The sequence below is a fragment of the Acipenser ruthenus genome, chromosome 6, assembly GCF_902713425.1.
Source record: "Acipenser ruthenus chromosome 6, fAciRut3.2 maternal haplotype, whole genome shotgun sequence".
Classification (NCBI taxonomy): domain Eukaryota; kingdom Metazoa; phylum Chordata; class Actinopteri; order Acipenseriformes; family Acipenseridae; genus Acipenser; species Acipenser ruthenus.
Genome location: NC_081194.1, coordinates 20,544,860 through 20,564,904, shown reverse-complemented (window position 1 = coordinate 20,564,904; position 20,045 = coordinate 20,544,860). Strand labels below are relative to the sequence as shown.

The 20,045-nt window shown below is 37.4% G+C and overlaps 1 protein-coding gene across 4 annotated transcripts; it reads left to right on the top strand.

The window, feature by feature from the left end:
• The first annotated feature begins 1,769 nt into the window (after positions 1 to 1,769).
• On the top strand, positions 1,770 to 13,669 carry slc2a12 (solute carrier family 2 member 12). Of its 4 annotated transcripts, XM_034017659.3 has the most exons (7): positions 1,824 to 1,903; positions 3,476 to 3,636; positions 10,444 to 11,217; positions 11,305 to 11,787; positions 12,168 to 12,290; positions 12,905 to 13,037; positions 13,526 to 13,669. In XM_034017659.3, coding segments are annotated over exons 1-7 (1,737 nt in total). In that variant the 5' UTR covers positions 1,824 to 1,901; the 3' UTR covers positions 13,587 to 13,669. The 4 variants fall into 4 exon arrangements, with proteins under 4 accessions (XP_033873548.3, XP_033873549.2, XP_033873550.3 ...); XM_034017657.3 differs by having other exon boundaries at positions 1,770 to 1,888; positions 10,444 to 11,787; XM_034017658.2 differs by having other exon boundaries at positions 1,822 to 1,903; positions 10,444 to 11,715.
• The last annotated feature ends 6,376 nt before the right edge of the window (positions 13,670 to 20,045 follow it).

Sequence of the window (20,045 nt, the reverse complement as noted above, 5' to 3'; positions counted from 1 at the left end):
GGATCTACCACTCACTGTTTTTATTTTTCTTGGAACAGCTTAAACAGTTCTTTACCCTGTATTAACCAACATATTCATCTTAAAACCATCAAATTACTGTACTGTGTTTCCAAAGATGATATGATAATAACATTTTGTTGGTGAGTCAATTACTTAATGATGATGGACAACTGTTAAATTAATCAACATTTCAAAAAACTTTCAAAATTCCAGTTACTGCCAAGGAGTTTGCTATAGTCTTTGATGCAATTCCCAGAGGAACTCCTTTAGTTCTAAAATAATTTTTCATACAGGCTTTTTTGAACTTTAAAACAACATCTGTTTAGGCAATGTGCACATACTGCATCATCAATGTGACAATACGCACATAACAGCTCTATGTAGTGGAGCTACAATTCCTTCTGCAAGTTCAATATTTAGTTATCCAAATTGGAAGAAAGTTTGGAAGAACCCTATAGGTATTGTCTCACCAATAAGGCTAAATAAGTAATCTTATAAAACTGTTCATAGGATCTACCCTACTAAAAGTGTTTTGGCTAAGTTTAAAATTGACATAGATTATAATTGTGTATTCAGTAATACTGAAAGAGAAACTGTACTTCATCTGTTTTATCAATGTGCTTATACAAAGTGATTATACAAATAAAGATATGCAGCATTATTTACTGAGAATGTTTGGTAAATAAATGAGATTTCATGGTGTTGATAATTAGTTTTATTTTTCAAAGGCGCATGATATTATTATTATTATTATTATTATTATTATTAGTAGTAGTAGTAGTAGTAGTAGTAGTATTTGTTTATTTAGCAGACACCTTTATCCAAGGCGGTTTACAGAGAAGGGTGTGTCAACTATGCATCAGCTGCAGAGTCACTTACAACAACGTCTTCCCCGAAAGACGGAGCACAAGGAGGTTAAATGACTTGCTCAGGGTCACACAGTCAGTGAGTGAGCCGGGATTTGAACCAGGGACCTCCTGGTCCACACAGCCTCCAAGGCATGAAACAGAAGATTACATATGTGATTAAAAACTTTACCTTATTAAAAAAAAAAAAAAAAGAAAAGTAATGGTACCCCTGGCATTGCCTTTTTATTTCTGTTTATATTTAGGAATTGTATTTGGAGGTAATGGATTCCTCATGTTTGTTTGTAGTGTGGAGTAGTGGTTAGGGCTTTGGACTCTTGACCGGAGGGTTGTGGGTATAAATGGGTACTTGTATGTAAAAATAATCTGATATCTTGTAACAATTGTAAGTTGCCCTGGATAAGGGTGTCTGCTAAGAATAATTATATTATTATTATTATTATTATTTATTTCTTAGCAGACGTCCTTATCCAGGGCGACTTACAATTGTTACAAGATATCACAATATTTTTACATACAATTACCCATTTATACAGTTGGGTTTTTACTGGAGCAATCTAGGTAAAGTACCTTGCTCAAGGGTACAACAGCAGTGTCCTTGACTGGGGATTGAACCCACGACCCTCCAGTCAAGAGTCCAGAGCCCTAACCACTGCTGCCCTACATATTGTTGAGATTATATATATATATATTGTTATGTTTGTTGAGCAAATAAATAAATACAACTACTGTACTGTGCCTACAGCATGTTATGAAGCCCGCATTCCTAATCACTTAAAAAAAAGTCGAGGTGTTGATTTTACTTGCTAATGTAAATATGCATAATGTAAATATGCAGCATACTGAATGTAAACTGTTCGCACGCACCGCAGTAATGCAGTCGGCATTGTGGTTGAAGTTGATTGGGCGGAGTCTCGGGGTCTAGATGTAAAAACAAGGAATCATCAGCCTGCTTCCAAAAACACAGTTAAAACCGTGGCTTGGCAACAACATCGACGATAAGAGTGACGTTGTGCAAGAAGGTAAGGAAACAAAATGTACTATAATAATTAATTAAATACGAAGTGTATAGAGTTTTTTTCCCCCAATTGCTGGGATTTAAGACTGCAATAAAATTATATATCAAAAGTGACTAAAAAAAACAACTTTATTTCATAACTAAAATGAAAGAATTCTACATGTTGTGGACTTTAATAGAAATGTACTAGAAAACCTCAAACGATTATGATTATTATATTCAACAACTGTTTATTTAACTTAAATGCATTCTGTTATTTGGCCTTTTTTTAAGCCGTTTTTTTTTTTTTTTTTTTATAACGTTGCAACTTTATTCTTAGGATACCTAAACTATTGAGATCACCCTTATAAAGGGCTACCATCGTAAAAGTTTAAGGTTTGGGTAACATCGTAACACTGCAAAATTACCATGCAAATTTAAGTTGTTATGTAGGCACTCTAATGGGTAAACATTTCAGTAAAATATTTCAAGTAAAATGAAGTGACATATGTATATTAACTCCTAGTCAATGTAAAGACAGCGGTGTAAACACAGTTTATGTAATGAGAGGGAAGTAAGCTAGTAAAGAACGTGACAGAAAATAGCCAGGGATCAGAAATTACCTGTGTGCAGTCTAATTAGCTTATACTGTAAACCTTACCATTTTAAGCTGATTTACCAAAAGTAACCGGGGAAGCAAAAGTTTTGTAAAAGAAAAGAAAAGAAAAAACAAAAAAATATCCTCACTGCAGAAACATGTAGGTTGGACAAAAAAAAAAAAAAAAAAGGTAGGTCGGACTCAAAATGGAAAGGTTTGCATAAAACATCTACTATAATATTTGTGTATCACACATTATCCCTTATCTATCTTACATACAATGTAATAAGTTGCTTTTTTGCAGCACAAGCTCAAAAACAAAAACAAAACAAACACAAAAAGAAACCTTTTAATGCAATTGACCACAGCATGCATGGTGCTAATCAAACTGTGTGTTTTGGGATGTAGAATGTCCAAAATTTAAATGAAAATGAAGCTCAAGGCTTAATGCAAATTGTAACTAGACTTTCTTTTTAATCCTGGGTTTCAGATCCATGAAGTACCTCACACACCCATGTTTGTAACTTAGGTTATGTGGATACACATTAATAGTGACACCTTGCTTCATTACCAATTTCAACCCCTAACAGCAACACACCCTGCAATAACAATTTGGTTTGATACTGTTATGTTGTTCAGTTTAATACTTCTGAAATAGATCTGGATATACAGAGCACTGTAACACTAAAAACTTCAGATGACAATTGGTTAATTAAAACACCAAAAAGAAAATGATCAGCTTTATAATAAGCAATTGATGAAAGCTGTAAATAGGAAGAATACAATATACTTCCTGAAAAGATATGACTGCTTCCTGTGATAGGCTAAAAAGAGCAGTCAGTTGCATGACTTAAGATAGTTCCAAACACTCAGTAGGGTGCAGCAGAGACAGTTATGTAGAAAAAGATAGCGGTATACCAAATTGCTTGTGTGGTTACACTGCATACTGTAGTACAAAGTCTTGTTTTCTTGATGGGAATATCATGTAATACCATAAATATTTTCTTCTTTAAGGACCCATTCTCAAATACAGCTGTTTTCTAACCTGAAAATAAGACACACTATGGAACCTGATGTCAGTTCTGTAAAGCAGAACTATGAGTGCCAGACAGTTGAAAAACTTCAGGTGCTTGGCCAGTCTACTGATCAATCTGGGAACATCAACAGTGAGAAAGGTAGATATTCAATATTTTCCTATGACACTACGGCAGGGATTAATATGAAAAAAACAAAAAACAAAAACAAAAAAAAATACACTGTTGTATTACAGTAAAATTAACTATTAGTTAGGCTGGCTTGGCCAATTGTCCTGCCTGCTGAAACCTATGTATGTGTTTAAATTGCAACTGAAAGGCATCAGTACAGAGAATGGTTTAACCATTAGACTAAGAACTTAGGCTGCGACTTCCGTGGTTACATGGTGTGTTTGATTTCAATTTCACTTTGACACTCTGAAGTTACTGCTTGTATTGGTTGAATCATATCAGCCTGGGTACACACATTATATAAACATCTTATATATTTAAAAACTAGTTCTGTACAGTGTTACGCGTCATTGTATTGTATTGTATGGTATGTGTTGTATTTTATTGCTTTCACAGAAACACTGTAAAGCTGGTATTTGAACTACATATTGTTGCCACTATTATGTACTGCTTCCCTACATCTATAAGTAACAGCTTAGTGTCTATATGCAATTTTATGTAAAACAAGTGATAAACCAAAAAATAAACCTTTTTTTTTTTTTTTTTTTTTTTTTAAACTTCTGGTCATATTATTGATATGGAATACTCCCTTTCATTGTATTTAAAGTTCACACTGTCTGGAAGCAAGTGGTAAGATTCTCTCAATAAAGTTCCATTACAGGAGGTGCCCAGTAGAAATGAACTATTTCAGCCCTACACTGATTTGACGTCATGTCCTGTATTAAATCTTAGGGCACGAATGAACATGTGAAAACAGTTTATGAATCAACCCTAATGTGCTCAACAAGAATCTTTGTTGCAAAGTTTTGCAGCTGATACTGCCATTAATAATTTTTATCAGCAGAGCTCTTGTTTGATTGGATAGGTGTACAGCCCGAGGACTTCATCACAGTAATCTAACAAAGTAATTGATGCAAATCTCCACCCATCCGTTGTTTACGTTGTGTTTTCTGCTAAAAATGTCAGCAGTCATTGGCTTATGTATGAAAAAACCCAGCAGCCTAAAGGATAAACAAATATAAATATCTGTATCAGACCCACTCGCCATCAGCGTTCCCGCTAAGCTTTTTAGATACTGAGAAACTTGCCGCTTTGACTGAGAAAGCGTAAATTATCTGTGAAAAACCTTCGGCCACGCATGAACCCTTTTAATATATTATTTTTGTTGCATTATACAATTTTGAAACAATATTCCAACACAAGTATCTCAACAATTATACGATTTGCTTTAAATTTAAACAAGACATTTATTGTGGCTCCAACACTGTCATGTGAGTGCAATCCTATGTAGAGTACTGCACAAATTAAGTTTTACAGGCATTACAATAACCAGGATAAAATATGAAACACTGATAAAAAAAGGCATACTGTAAACTACACAGGATCAGTGTTGTGTGTCACCCGATTGTAATTTAAATATCGCCTCTTTAATGTAAACGCATAATTAATCCACCCAATTGTTTCTTTGCTGATTCTACCTTGTTAAATTTAGCAAATAACAAGAGGTGTGTCTCCAGACAGAATGCCTTTATGAAACAAACGGTGTGTAGGGTAGTGACTACATCCCTTCAGTAAAGCGATACATTTCCGTTGAACGCATAGCTAGAAAAATAGCTTTGAGCTCGTTTCTTCATCGTCAGATAATATAATGTAATTAAGAAACGGCCATGGATTAATATTGCTAATTACAGTGTTATTAAAGGCAGGAAGCATGTAAAGAAATAAACTAAACAATATTTAAACTAGCAATTCATTTGGCTTACTTCTGGAAAGCCCTGCCTGAGCACAGTACAGTTTTCATAAAAAAAACGTTAAAGATTCTTAAGTCTTAAGTCAAGGTTCTGCCTATTGAGGAAAGTACCGGTGCTTTTCTGGGTCGATTACACCACAGCTGGCAATATGATCTTTTAACGGTATTGACTCCTACATGATCAGTGGAATGACAGCAAAACTCATACAGATAATCAGATTATTATATATTTTTTTTAGCCCTGTCTTTTACGGAAACACTGCATTTTTTTCTTTGTTGGTGCATGTTGAGTTTCAGCAGACACGTGAGTGATGTCACATGATAAATAAACTCAACTTGCAAAAAAAATGCACATGGTATGTCTTCTTCAGTTACTATATGATACATTTAAATGTGTATTTTCAACGCTAAATTAATATTTTGATTACATTTTTACCACAAATTTTTACCTCGTTTCAAAATGCTTGAGATGATGTTCTGAAATGGCCACAATGTTTTTTTTAAAAGGGAAATAAATGATAGGTTTACCTCGAGATGGTGGAGTTATGATTTAAGGTTGATATTTATGATAATAGCTTGCGACAGTTAGTAAACTGAGTGCGAAGGCTTTTGCCAGTTATTGCAAAAAATGCATGCAGTTTAGCCTTAGAGGGAATGCTGCTCGCCATAATGAAAAAAAACTGTTATAACTTCTTCATAAAACAGTTCTATTCACTGGTGCTATGTTGAATTTGAACAACAGGTACATACCCCTACACTACCTATGATAAAGTGTCTTCTACTGGCTCCGAGATTGGTATTGGCATATGTTTTATTGTTATTAGTACAGTTCCATTACAACAGGTCCTCAGAATTGATTGTAAATATTTTCATAAAATCAACAATTTATACCCGTATGCAATCCGAAAGGTATACAGGGGGAAGGTGTCTATGATAAACACAAAGAGCAGGTACAAGGAAGTTACCCTGTTCACTGTGAATAAGTGTCCACATTTTCAGTGAATAAGTGTCCACATTTTCAGTGAATAAGTGTCCACATTTTCAGTGAATAAGGTTCCACATTTTGAATGAGGACCCTAATTACACATGATGCATGATAGTAAGACCATTGATTCTTTCTCTGTAGGCGCTATATAGTTGGTAATTTACCACATTATTTTTTTCACAAAAGCCACGCCATTGAAACAAAAATAGCATTGTATTTTATCTAAACCCTCCACCGCTTACAGGAAATCCTTAGTGAGTGTAATCTTGTTAATTCGTTCTATAGTAATCCTGGTCACAAGACTGCTTTTTAAAATTAAATTTCCACTCTTTCCCCTAGTGCTTTGTTAGTCTCACCAAAGACAGAGCACCTCAATCAGCAACCAGTGCAAAAAGAAACTAAAGTCAGTTTTCTGTTAGCTTTTTATTAGCTTTATTAACATTGTTACTGGTCCCCCTTTTATTGTGCTGAGAACCTTTTGGTTCTTGTTTCAGGACATGAATATATTTCAAATATAACGCTGCATATAAACTAGTGATTTATTTTTTTGCTGTAGATCACATGGTCTGATTGCAGTAAGTTTGAATTGAACACACAAAGAGACTGGGGGGGAGTTCTTAAATGATAACTTCAGTGTTAGTGAACAAATCAGTATGCAGCACTGATTTAGGCATTTTTATTTTGTTATTAAATAATTGTGCTAATGTGATCTCTGAAATTATGTTGATTTATGAAATAATGTTAATATCTTAACGAGCAGTGCGTCTTGTGACTATTTCTTTTGTTTGTGTGGGAAATGCACAGAGGGAGGTAAATAGTGGGCAAGATTACATCATCAAGATACTGAATGCCATGAAGGACCAACAAGGGCATCAGTTGGTTGTTGTGCAAAACCTAACCGATCACCAGAGTCGTATGGTTGAAAATCACCAGGCTCTGGTGCAGCAGATGTCAGAGATAGGCACTTACTTGGAGCTTGGAGCTTACATCCTTTTGGGTTTGAGTAGCTGCACAAATTAGGATCACAGCTCTGTACCTTGTATTGTAATATTAAAAATATATATATATATATATATATATATATATATATATATATATATATATATATGTAAGGAATAAACCACGACGGGCTGTGCGGTTCCCACGTCTGGGGTGGTGATAAGCACCAGAAGTGGTATATATCATCGGAACCATACGGCCCGAAGTGGTTTATACCGCTTATAACACGGCTACCTGTCATTTGTGGGAAGAAAAATAAATTGCACATGTTCATTTATTCTGAATTTCTGCATTGAAAGTGCCATCTCACCAGAAATTACAGGACTGAGCACAAGCTGTGATGATGGGCAGAGTTTCAAATGACACTAAGGAAGTAAGGAGAGCAGCTGCTATGGAGACTGAAGCCAGATCTTGAAGTGAGTTTGTTAACTCGTTATATGCGAGGCACACATATTCTCGTACGTTTTCATCTCAAAATATGTTTTTGTTAGTTGTCGGACACCCTCACGTCCAAGACGTACCAGATTAAGTTGATGATCGAACCAGACTTAACACACCAATCAGTACCTCAGTTTCCCGCAGACACTTCAAATCCAGGCCGGTAATTGGGGGGGGGGGGGGGGGGGGGTGTCTGGCCTTGTCTTTACCTGCTTTTCTAAGAGTTTTCTTGACTGACAGGAATACATTATTGCTGGTTTTAAACTTGCTGTCAGCAGAGATGGTAAACTTCTACTGTAAAAATATGTATTTAGTCCAGCTCAGCGTTATAAAACTGGAGACTGAATACTGGTCCCCAGTTGAACTTCTTGCACTGGCATAAAATTCCCTTAATGTTATTGAGATTTTTTTGGACTTATTTCCATAAAATGAGTGTCTTTAAGTACATTAACCAGCCCATGCTGTAGTTTTTTTGTGTGTGTTTTTCAATCTTTGTTTTGTTTTCTTCTATTTCATTTAGCTGTTCCTCATGTTATGTGCCTACTCTTGCTGGTGCACTTATTTTATTTATTTATTTTTTTCAGATGGACTGCTGTCTTCACTCAGAAAGTTGGTGTTGTACCAGTTATGAGTTTCATCCCCAAATCTATTAAAGGAAATAAGTCAAATGCCACTCATTTTTGGCTGTGGTTTTGTAACTAATAACAAATAAAATGTCAGTTTGTCATGGAATTTAGAATCTAGTGGTGCGTAGTGATTTATTCAGTGTGAAGTGGCTCATATTGTGCTATACGCTATATATATACGCACGGTCATGTGATGCTGTTTAACCAATCAGAGGTTGTTATTTTTCCAAGCCGTGTTATAAATATTTATATATATATATATATATTTTTTTTTTCAATTGTATTTTTTTCTTTTGCACCAAAAAAATGCAAATGCACATTAAAAGAGTGTATATAGGAAGTCGTGGCAAAATATCCACCCGAATGAATGAGGGTAAATGACTAATGGGGTTTAAGGTTTTTTTTTTCTTTTTTACACTTTTTTTTCATCCATGCTGTCCAATTTTTACCCACACGCCAGATAATCATAAATAAGAATTTTATATGTGGAGTTCTAAATAAATGTACGTTCTGGCTGACAAAATGCACAATTTTAAATTAAGTTTACAAATTATACACAAAATAGATATTTCCATTATTTTTTATTTCCATTTGGCTGCTGCTCGCTGGTGGGAGAGCCGTCTCCCTGTATGCAAGTAGTTTCCATAACAACAAATTATGCTTCCATTTGTTTCTTTTGAGTACCCCTTATCTAGTCGTTGAGACAGGAAGTGATGTACGTGACCTGCAACAATTAAATAATTGTATACAGCTCACCTGTCATGCACTTCCAATCAAAGAAATAAACTAGGTTAACGAAAGGTTTCAGTTTGCCTGTGTTGCCTTCCAGGAAGTCTGTTACTGTGTTTGCTTCCTTGGTTATTTCACCCTAACATTATCTTCAGGGTCAAAGCATCTAACTAGCTGCAAAGTATGTCAGTTATTAGTGGAAACAGCTGGTTGGTAACTGACAGAAAAAGAAGGCTGAAGGGATATAGCCATTTTCACTACAGGTGAAATGACCCAGGAAGTTGAAGATAGTCTTAAAGCATGGCATACAAAAGAGGCAACCTTGTGTACTGCCAGATTTTTAAGAACCAAAAGATCTTCATCAGGCTAATAGGGGGATCACTGACCAATGATAATAATAGGTATGAGCATTGATTTTAGAAACAGGCTAGTGTACCACCAATTCAACTTAAACCATCTTCCATTCTTTACGACCAACTTGATAATATCTGCAGCCATCGTAATATACTGAGAAAAGACCAGGCTTTCTCTTTGTAATCAAAGTATTCAGAAATACCAGTTCAGATGGGGTTCAGTTACAAGTATTATTATTCATATTACTACTACCATTAATATTAATGATGTGATTCATAGTTCATATTTTTATAAGGTTTATATATTATGTTATAAAGCTTTATGTAATTGTAAAATGTCCGTATTTTCAAAGCATTTCCTCCATTCTTTAATTATATCCTATTTTTTAAACGAGAAAAAATCATGTTAATGTTACAAAAAGAAAAACAAAACACCTTGAGAGTGCTTAAGAGGACTTAAAATATAAAACATAGTTGTTTGGTTCTCGTTTTGGTGTAAACACTTTGAAAATATGGTCCATAAGGTCTTAACAGATGAAAATATACAACATGTGTTTTAATTAAGGTACACAATTGGACTTAAATAATAAGGCACTTTCTTTAAGATTATTGTATAATACACTTTACCAGATGATCCACGTTATTTAGCGTTACATGTGATTTGCCTGGACAAATTTGCCACTGGAGTCAAATTGGCCATGACAGGCTTTTTGATACAGTACTTCGACTAGCAGTCTTTATCAGTGTCTTCAAAGTGTTTAATAGTTATGAATGACAAACCATGTTGTAATAATTAACCATTTTATGCATGGGAAAACAAATGGTGTAGATCATGGAAGACACTACTAATAAAAAGTTTTTAATTACTTTTAAACATTTTCTGTTTTTGTTTTCCAGAATGTGCAGCTTTCATCCTGCTGGCCTCTGCAGTTGCCGCTCTTAGTGGACTTCTGGTTGGCTATGAAATGGCAGTAATATCTGGGGCTCTTCTCCAGCTACAGGATACATTAGCTTTCACATGTCAGAAGCAGGAAATGGTTGTTAGCTCTTTGTTATTTGGGGCCCTGTTATCCTCCCTCTTTGGAGGATTTATAATAGACAAATATGGAAGAAGGATTGTTATAATAGGAACCTCTTTTCTAATTCTCATAGGAAGCATAGTTTTGATATGCGTAATGTCATATACAGTACTTATTATAGGTCGCATTTTGGTGGGAATTGCCATATCACTCTCATGTATTTCCACATGTCTCTATTTAGCAGAGATTGCACCACAAAACAGAAGGGGTCTGCTGGTTTCTCTCAATGAACTCATGATTGTTTTTGGTGTTCTTCTAGCCTATGCTTTCAACTATGTTTTTGCCACTGTTTCCAATGGCTGGAAATACATGTTCGGCCTTGTGATCCCACCAGCATTTCTTCAGGCTGCTGCCATGTTTTTTCTGCCAGTAAGCCCTCGATTTTTGATCAAGAAAGGTGAAAATGAATCAGCTAGTTATGTATTGACAAAACTAAGGGCATCCACTGATATCAACGAGGAACTCAACAGCATCACGGCATCACTGAAGGAGGAACAGCAGTACAGCTTTTGGGACTTGTTCAGTTCAAAGGACAACATGAGAACCAGATTGCTGATAGGGGTTATCTTAGTTATCTTCCACCAAGCAACAGGTCAGCCCAATATTTTATATTATGCATCCACCATTTTAAAATCTGTTGGTTTTCACAGTAATAACGCAGCAACCCTGGCCTCTACAGGGATCGGGGCAGTGAAAGTGGCAAGCACAATTCCAGCAGTGCTCTTTGTGGATAGATTGGGAAGCAGGACCTTTCTGTTGATTGGATCTGCTGTCATGGCAGTGTCACTAACCACAATGGGAATAGTAAGCCTCAGAATTCCTACAGGCCTCACCAGCGTCTGTGTAAGACACACTGATATAAACCAGACTCACTGGATAAACAATGCAACTGGTGACTTTCCAATTGATGGAACACATTTCTTAGAAATGGCTTCACAAGCTTTATCTGGACTAAAATCTACGACGAACTTAACTACACCAAGCAAAAGGAAATTGACCTCAGGAGATTTATTGAACGAAACACTTAAAGATACTCCTGTGAAGGATTCTAAAGCTCTTTGGCTGACCAAAGGGATTGATAGAGTGCCAGGTACTTTGAAATGGCTGTCTCTGGCATGTCTGCTGGTTTACATAGCTGCATTTTCCATAAGTCTTGGGCCAAGTAAGATTTACTTTTAATCTACTATTAACTTTCATTATTGTGAAGCTTGTGGTTATGTAAAATGTAATACTAGGCATTGATAATAATAGTTTAAATGAATAAAAATGTAATTTATTATAGTCTACTAAATGTGTAATTCTTTGTAATAATTAAAAACATGTCAACATTCAGAAAATGGTAAACATACACATGCTTTATACATTTTAAAATAATTTTAGTGCTAGTGGAAAATGTTGTTTGTCCATATGCAACTGCTCTAAAAGAAAATCAAGCTTTACCTGTATTCTCAATTACCTTTAAAGTTGAAACCTTGAAAATGTACGTACGTGTGTTGGTGTATTTATATATTACATTACGGCATTTACTTTTGTTTTAACAAGTGGTGTGGCTGGTTCTGAGTGAGATTTTCCCATTGGGTATCCGAGGCAGGGCTATGTCAGTGGTTGTAGCCGTGAGCTGGGCAGTCAACCTTCTCGTCTCAATGACATTTCTGACTGTCATAGGTAAGACGTTTTTTGCATTTCGATTTCTGCTGAAAAATCTTCTCTGTTTAACAACTTAAGTAAGTAAAGTAAATAATCAGCTCTTACTAAAAAAAGAAAAGTTGCCGATCTTGGCTGGAGGTCCATGGGGAGCGCTGCATTGACCGCTGCCAGTCAAACGCCATGAGGTCAGGTATTGAGCAGGTTCAACTCTTGCCTCCAGGGTTGAGCTGCTTGGCTGCATCAACTGCTTAGATTCTCCGGATGAGAAGAGGGAATTGGGCTAGACAGCAGGAATCAAGGTCACCTGGTGATCTACAGTACTGTTAGTACATAGGTTGCAGGGTGGAGGTGACATTAAAATTGGTCATTTCAAACTGTGAGAAAACAGATGTACATTTTAATTACTGAGGGCACTTAAATAAAAACAAAGCATTTTTTGTTATTTTCTCAAAATGGATTACTGTATTAAAAGGGTGTTTTATCATTAATTTTGTAGTTTTGTTAAACATTAGAGTTAAAGAAAAACAACTTATTTGATTTCCATGTTGCTTTCTGTAGAAATGCTTTTAATATCATTGAACTCATTATTCATATTCATTTTTTTAAACATATTATTGTCTTTTATCTTTCAGAGAAAATTGGTCTTCCTTATGTGCTCTTCATCTATGCAGTCATGAGTTTTGCACTTCTGGTATTTGTCTTTGTGTTTATACCAGAGACAAAGGGACAATCTTTGGAGCAGATATCAAAGAAATTAGCTGAAAAGTAAGTGTTTTTACATCAGTTGTGGATGAGGGTTTGTGGATGATACCTCTACGGGAATGGCTAGTCATTGTTTTTAATTTTTTTGAAAAATGTTTTCAATGTGTTCGGCATTACAAAAAGCATCCCTGCTCCCAAGTTATTTTCCTTGTTTTTAATAATATTTAGTACTTAATAATAGTTAGTCTAGACCCATCACCAGTGTTGTACAGCAGTGTTGTCCACAAACACCTTTTCACTTCCATATTGTTTTAACCCCTGACTATGTCAATGGAGCAGACCACACTTTTAGATAGTGTCTTCACACTTAGTATATTTAGCCCTGTGCTACAGATCACACAAATTGCTGAAATTAATTAAAATGTTAATGTAAAGACTATTCAGATGCTGTCCAGTTCTGCTTATGCCACAAAATAGACCAATATAACACTGTTGATTTATTTTCTTGATAATCTCAAAAGTTTTACTTTTTTTTTGTTTTATTTTTTTAGAAAATACATTATGAATGACATCTGCTGCAAGAGAATGCCTGAAACACAATCTGAAGAATAATTACTGATTTTGTAAAGCATTGTGGAAAATCAAATATTGTGACTGCAATAAACACACTAGGGGTACTAGTAACTTTTTTCCTCTCCTGTGGAATATGCTGTCTTTTTTATCACTACTGCTTTCAGATTTTAAAATTCTTAACCCATGAACGAAATGAAATATAAGACTAATCCTTCTGCAGCTTTGTGGGATATGAAATGCTGGATTCTTAAATGTTTTCAAACAGCTCTAAAGAATGTTCTATTTTAATGGTATCATTGTAATGTCTAAAAATTTGATCTTTATGCACTTCATAGAACTGTCTCCTGTCTGAGTAGCAGGGTGGTACAATGTGCTGTTGTATTTTGTTCAGGCAGAATTGTGCAGCAAACTACCTCAAATTTAGCTTGAATTAAACTTGCACAATGTTAAAACAATATTGTTGTTTTAACATTTCAATTTGACTGCAAGCTGTGTAAAGGGGCTAAATTAATTGATTAATTTCTAACCCAAGCAGTTTCACATGAACAGAAGGTTGATCCTGGTGGTAAAAAGTCCCCAGTGCAGACATGTCAAGTCTCAAGGTTTACCCTTGAAACTCAAATTTTTCACACTTTTGAGGGTCTCACGTTCATGCAATGGATTTTTATGGTTTTTGTTGTCTACCCAGTTTCAGTCTGTTTTAAAAGCGCAGGCCAAATGACCAACTGATCTAACTAACCTGATTTGTCAGCATCGATTTGTTAATGTTTGTGAGACTACGAAACACACTGGCCATGATAAAGCAGGGAATTACAACCCTCCAAGGTTATTATTATTATTTCATTTGTTATGGGGGTTCTCACTATGAAACTCATTTAGCAACCCCTTTCTCCAGAAACAGCCTCACCTCACCTGTGCGAGAGTTCTATGTTTCTGTAAACAAATCACCCAGAGAGGCATTTGAGAGCGAGAAATGGAGCCACGTAAGAGGCAGAAGATGTATTCTTCTAAATTTTTTACCACAGTGGACAACTCAGTTTGACTGCATTGTGGTGTCTGTCAGATTCCACATACTTCTTTTATGCTCTTAAACTCGGGAGATGTTTAAGGAGGACACAGAGATGTTTTGGACTTCTGTAAGTGGATTGTTCATGCACTGGCTTACAGTATATCCAGACAACTTTTAAGTGATCAAAAGAAATCAGAGACCCATTCAGGTTTTAAGTTTTAACGAATCAGAGCAGTATTAGTACTCCTTCGGTTTATTAAATGCTTAAAAATGGATCGAGTGGTTACAGACAACGTCGGATCCCAGCTAATAGGGTGATCCAGTGCCTTTACAATTTTAACAGCGTTAACACTTCAATACAATTATGGTTATCACATGTTTCGCCCTTAGGCCAGACATGGAAAACGCCAACGTGCCCACCGCTAAATCCTAAAGCATCCAATATGTCACTCTCTAAAGCTAAAATATAATTCCTAACCCCATAGCATGCTTCAATATAAGTGAGATATAAATACAAGATTATGCTTACCTCCCAATATATGGAAGCGTAGTGGTGAAAACCAATAAAACCCTTTTTTTTTTTTAATTAACACACACTGGATTAAAAAAAATAAAATGTTGAGGAGGTACAGCACTGCTGGCCTCAGCCAGTGTCTCCCACTCCAGAAGAAATCCAAGAGCACCCTCTGGATCTCCTGTACCATGCCCTTGGGAGGGTCCAGGAACACCAACCTGTGCCAAAGCATGGAGGCCACCAAGTTATTAATAAGCAGGACCCTCCCTCTGAAAGACAACTGCCCCAGCAAACCCTGTCAGCTCTGCAGTCGCCCCTTCACCCTTTCCACCAGGCCCTTCCAGTTCTTCTCCATAAACAGCCGGGACCCCAAGTATACTCCCAGCACCTTGAGCCCAGCTCTGTTCCACTGCAAAGACTGAGGCAACGTTGGGGGGACCCCACTCCTGCCAGCTGCCCGACAGGAAGGTGTCACATTTTGCCCAGTTTACCCTTGCAGACAATGCTCTCGGGAACATTCCTAAACGTTCCTTCAGGGCCTGGACATTCCCATCACTGAACAAAAATGTTCACGTCATCAGCATAAGCTGACAGGTTAACAGTAACGGGAGGGTGAAGCGGGCACTGTCCAGCCAGATAACCTACCCCTCAGAAGGTGCAACAGCGACTCTATAGAAAGTGAATATAACATACCAGGCAGACAGCGGCCTTGTCTAATGCCCCTGCACACCGGAAAAGGACGACTCAGGCTGTTATTAACCTTTAAAATACAAAAAATATTTGTATTTAAAAGTTTTATAAAATTAAAAAAACAGGCCCAAATCTGAAAGCTCCCAAGGCCTTAAAAAGGTAGTTGTGGTCAACCCTGTCAAAGGCCTTCTCTTGGTCTAGGGAGACCAAACCCACATTAAAATTCCTGAACTAATTTAAAGACATAAAATCACAAATCAAAAATAAATTGTCAAAAATGGAACGTCCTTATTTCACAGCCGACCGTGGACGGGAGCTCCCAGGGGGCGGCGCTCAATTGGCCGAGTGTCGCCCTGGGGGAGGGAGGGTTAGGTCGGCCAGGGTGTCCTCGGCTCACCGCGCACCAGCGACCCCTGTAGTCTGGACGGGCGCCTGCAGGCTTGCCTGTAAGCTGCCCAGAGCTGCGTTGTCCTCCGACGCTGTAGCTCTGAGGCGGCTGCACGGTGAGTCTGCAGAGTGTAAAGAAGCGGGTGGCTGACGGCACACTCTTCGGAGGACAGCGTGTGTTCATCTTCGCCCCTCCCAAGTCAGCGCAGGGGTGGTAGCGGTGAGCTGAGCCTAGAAATAATTGGGCATTTCAAATTGGGGAGAAAATAATAAAAACTAATTGACAACGACTAAATTAAAAAAAAAAAAAAAAAAATGGAACGTCCAGGAACACAGTATGTTTGATCTGTGTGCACGATAAGTCCAATACATTTCTTAAGTCTATTTGATAAGGATCTTGAAATTAATTTGAAATCAGAACATAAAAGTGCCAAAGGTCTCCGTTTCTTTAAAAAACATAGGTCTCCCTTTTTGGGCAGTAATGTAAGCAGCTGAGGGGCAGTTCACCAAGTTCCAAGCTCTCTTGCAACACCTGGAAGAAGTCCTCCCCTATCAAGAGTCCAGAAGTGTTTATAGAACTCCGCCGGTAGGCCGTCAATCCCGGGTGCTTTCCCCACTAGACAACTGAGAGACAGCATCAGTTAGTTCTGTAAACTCCAGTGCAGTGTCCAGGTCCCTCTGCTCATCCTGTCCTAGTCTGGGCAGGTCCTGAAGCAATCGTTCAGTGTCCTCTGGGTCACAAAGCTCTTTAGAGAACAATTCCTTATAAAACTGCACTGCTGCGTCACTGATCTCTTCTTGGCTGTACAGCTCCTTGCCATCAGGCGTCCGCACGCACCTCAGCTGCCAGCTCTCCACTCTTCCAAGCTGAAGAAGAAACTGATGGGGGCATCCATATCTCTACACTCCACAAATCGGGATCACACCATTGTCCCCCTCACTCTCTCCTTTACCAGGTTCCCTAATAATCCTTTCTTTTCTTTTAAATCTTGGAGGATTTGCTCATGAAATGTATTGTTTTCATTTTGTAATTGTAAAATGTCTCTCTCCAACTCTCAGACTGCATTGTTTAGGGACCTGGTTGTGTCCAAAGTGTATTGTTGACAAAAGTATTTAATTTGTGCCTTCCCGATGTCCCACCACTGCCTTAAATCTCTATATTTAGTTTTTTGCTTCTTCCACAATATTTAAAAGTATTATTAAAAGTGCCATCTTCCAACAATTTTAAATTAAAACACCAATATGAAGGTCTGGTTCCCTTAGGAAGATAGCTGTAACTACTAAGCAGTGGTGATCTGATAGACTATTAGGAACAATAAATGCTGCTGTAATAATATTTAAATTATTTTTTAAAATATACACCCGGTCTAAATGCACTCTATATACATGAGTACTATGGGGCTGCGACCAAGTATATTGCTGTGTGTGTGGATGCAGACACCTCCAAACATCAACCAGGTCACCAAACTTAAAAACTGCAGCCAAAACTCCAGCAGACTGGGGATGCGGCTCCTCACCATTCCTATCTCTATTAAAATCCCCCCCGACCATCAAAACCTCATTGCAGTTAAGTTTTAAAAGAGCATCCGTAAGTTTATAAAAAATACAATTATTTCCTTTCCTAGATTTGGAGCATATATATTAATGAAAACAAATAATCTCCCCAATCTTAACTCTCACCTTTAAAAGTCGCCCTTTAACTATCTCCTCCATATCTAAAATGCTTAAACTTAATCTAGAGCTAAAAAGCACTGCGACCCCGGTCTACTGCAGGAACGCCACACCCGCCCGCTTCTGATTTAAAAAGTCATAAAGCTGCGCTCTTTTAAAAGCCTGTCTACATTCATTAACAGTGAGAGATAAAATTTGTTTTCTCCCTTACAGCTAGAAAGTTAAAAAAACAACATGGAAACAATAACAAATTGGGCAGCAGTGTGGAGTAGTGGTTAGGGCTCTGGACTCTTGACCGGAGGGTTGTGGGTTCAATCCCCAGTGGGGGACACTGCTGCTGTACCCTTGAGCAAGGTACTTTACCTAGATTGCTCCAGTAAAAACCCAACTGTATAAATGGGTAATTGTATGTAAAAATAATGTGATATCTTGTAACCATTGTAAGTCGCCCTGGATAAGGGCGTCTACTAAGAAATAAATAATAATACATTTCCATAAAAAAACAGCCATTTTAAATAGTTTTCTTTAACTGTTTTCCAACAATTTTCTTCACATTCTGCACCATTTTCTTTAATCTAAATCTTTTTTGCTGACTTAATTCAACTAACATTGCTTTTTTGAAAGCCATCTATACAGAGTATAAAAACAGTTTTAAATTGGGAAGTAATATTTAACTTCTATACCTTTCTTGTTTTTTGTAATATCCAAAAAAATATTTATTTTCTCTATCGAGTATAATTTTTTTTTGCTGGGAGGTTGACTGCCAAAGATATCAGAAGAAACACAGGAATCAGAGAGCTCCCCGTACTCCGTCTCGTACATCTCTTCATTTTCTTCAACATTCACCCCAACTTGTTTCAGCTCCTCGCCGCTCCTTTCCGCTGCTACAAACTGCTCCATCCCCTCTGCCGAGTCGGGCATGGGGAATTCCGCTGTCAGGCTGGACTCCCCCTTCTCCTCCGGGCATGTCAGTACAGTCGCTGGACTGGACTCCGGCCCATCAGCTACTGGTGCCTGTAGATCACCTCCGCGCTCCACAACCTTTGAGCTGGTAGCCGTATCCGGCTCAGCGACCTCCCGAATCAGTGCCCTTGAGTTCCGCTCCAGCACACTATCTGACCGCCCAGTTGCACTTGTATTCCTTTTCTTAGTTTTCACATTTGTGAACTGTCCTTCATTAAAAGTACATTCACTGGCTTCTCAGTTTGCAAAGCTCTGCGACGTTCTGTGAAGGCTCCGGGTCTGGAACGTGGAGCCCCTTCTCCCCCTGCTCACTGACATCCTTAGCCACCCCCACCAGCATCTCCCTTCTCTTGTCCTGCCTCAGCCTTGTCTCTCTCTGATGCCCGTGCTTTCCAAAATTAAAACACCTCATTGTGTCTAATGAAACAAAAACAACACCGTTCACTCCAATTACACTGAAATTCCAGGCAACTTTAATTATATCGCCTGGATTTTCCATAATAATAAACGCCTGTCTCCTAAAAGACAAGACATGTTTAAGATTGGGATCTTACACCCCAGGGGAATGGGTTTAACAGCAGATACGAGCTTCCTGTGTGCATTAAATTGTCTCACATTTAAACTTAACAGTTTTCCTGTAATAAATACTTCTGTTTTCTATTACAGTAAAACTTAAATAGGTGCAACACTTTTTTTTGTTTCAAATGTAATTCTGTCCAAAGGTTTCTTTTTCTTTGCAATAGCTAAGAGGCTCTGTGTTTTTGGCTTACAAAGTTCTTCCCTAAGAACACTTTTCTAACTCAACACAGGCATCTGCTCCGGCAGCTCTCTGATAAGGGAAAACTTAGTTCATTTCACAGGTGTTACTGATTAATATGACCCCCATTCAGCTCCCTTTACTCAAACTCACCCAGACCCTATATTAATGTCCACTGTTACACTAGAATATTCAAATACAGAACCCTACAGCATTACTTATAAACTAATAGAGTATATCATAACATTATTCTGAACAGTGTGTTTTAACAATTTGGTTACAACATCCAGTCAAGCAGATCTGCTCTTCCAGCAAGATTCAAATTCCCTTTACTTTTCCAGCTCTGAGCAGATATCAGATAAGGTAGGCCTGTTTCTTAAGTCTGGCCCGTTTCCAAGAACTAATTTGCCTCTTCCTCTTAAGGTTAACACAGACAAACCTAATTCTAACATTAGGTAATGTCTGCTCTCCATTTTTCTGCAATTTTTTTTTCTGCTGGCTGTATAT

Bases quoted from the DNA above. Each gene is read 5' to 3' on its own strand.
- slc2a12 (XM_034017656.3), top strand. The intron at 12,291-12,904 runs GTAAGACGTTTT...TTTATCTTTCAG, and splicing joins GACATTTCTGACTGTCATAG to AGAAAATTGGTCTTCCTTAT. The intron at 13,038-13,525 runs GTAAGTGTTTTT...TTATTTTTTTAG, and splicing joins TCAAAGAAATTAGCTGAAAA to AAAATACATTATGAATGACA.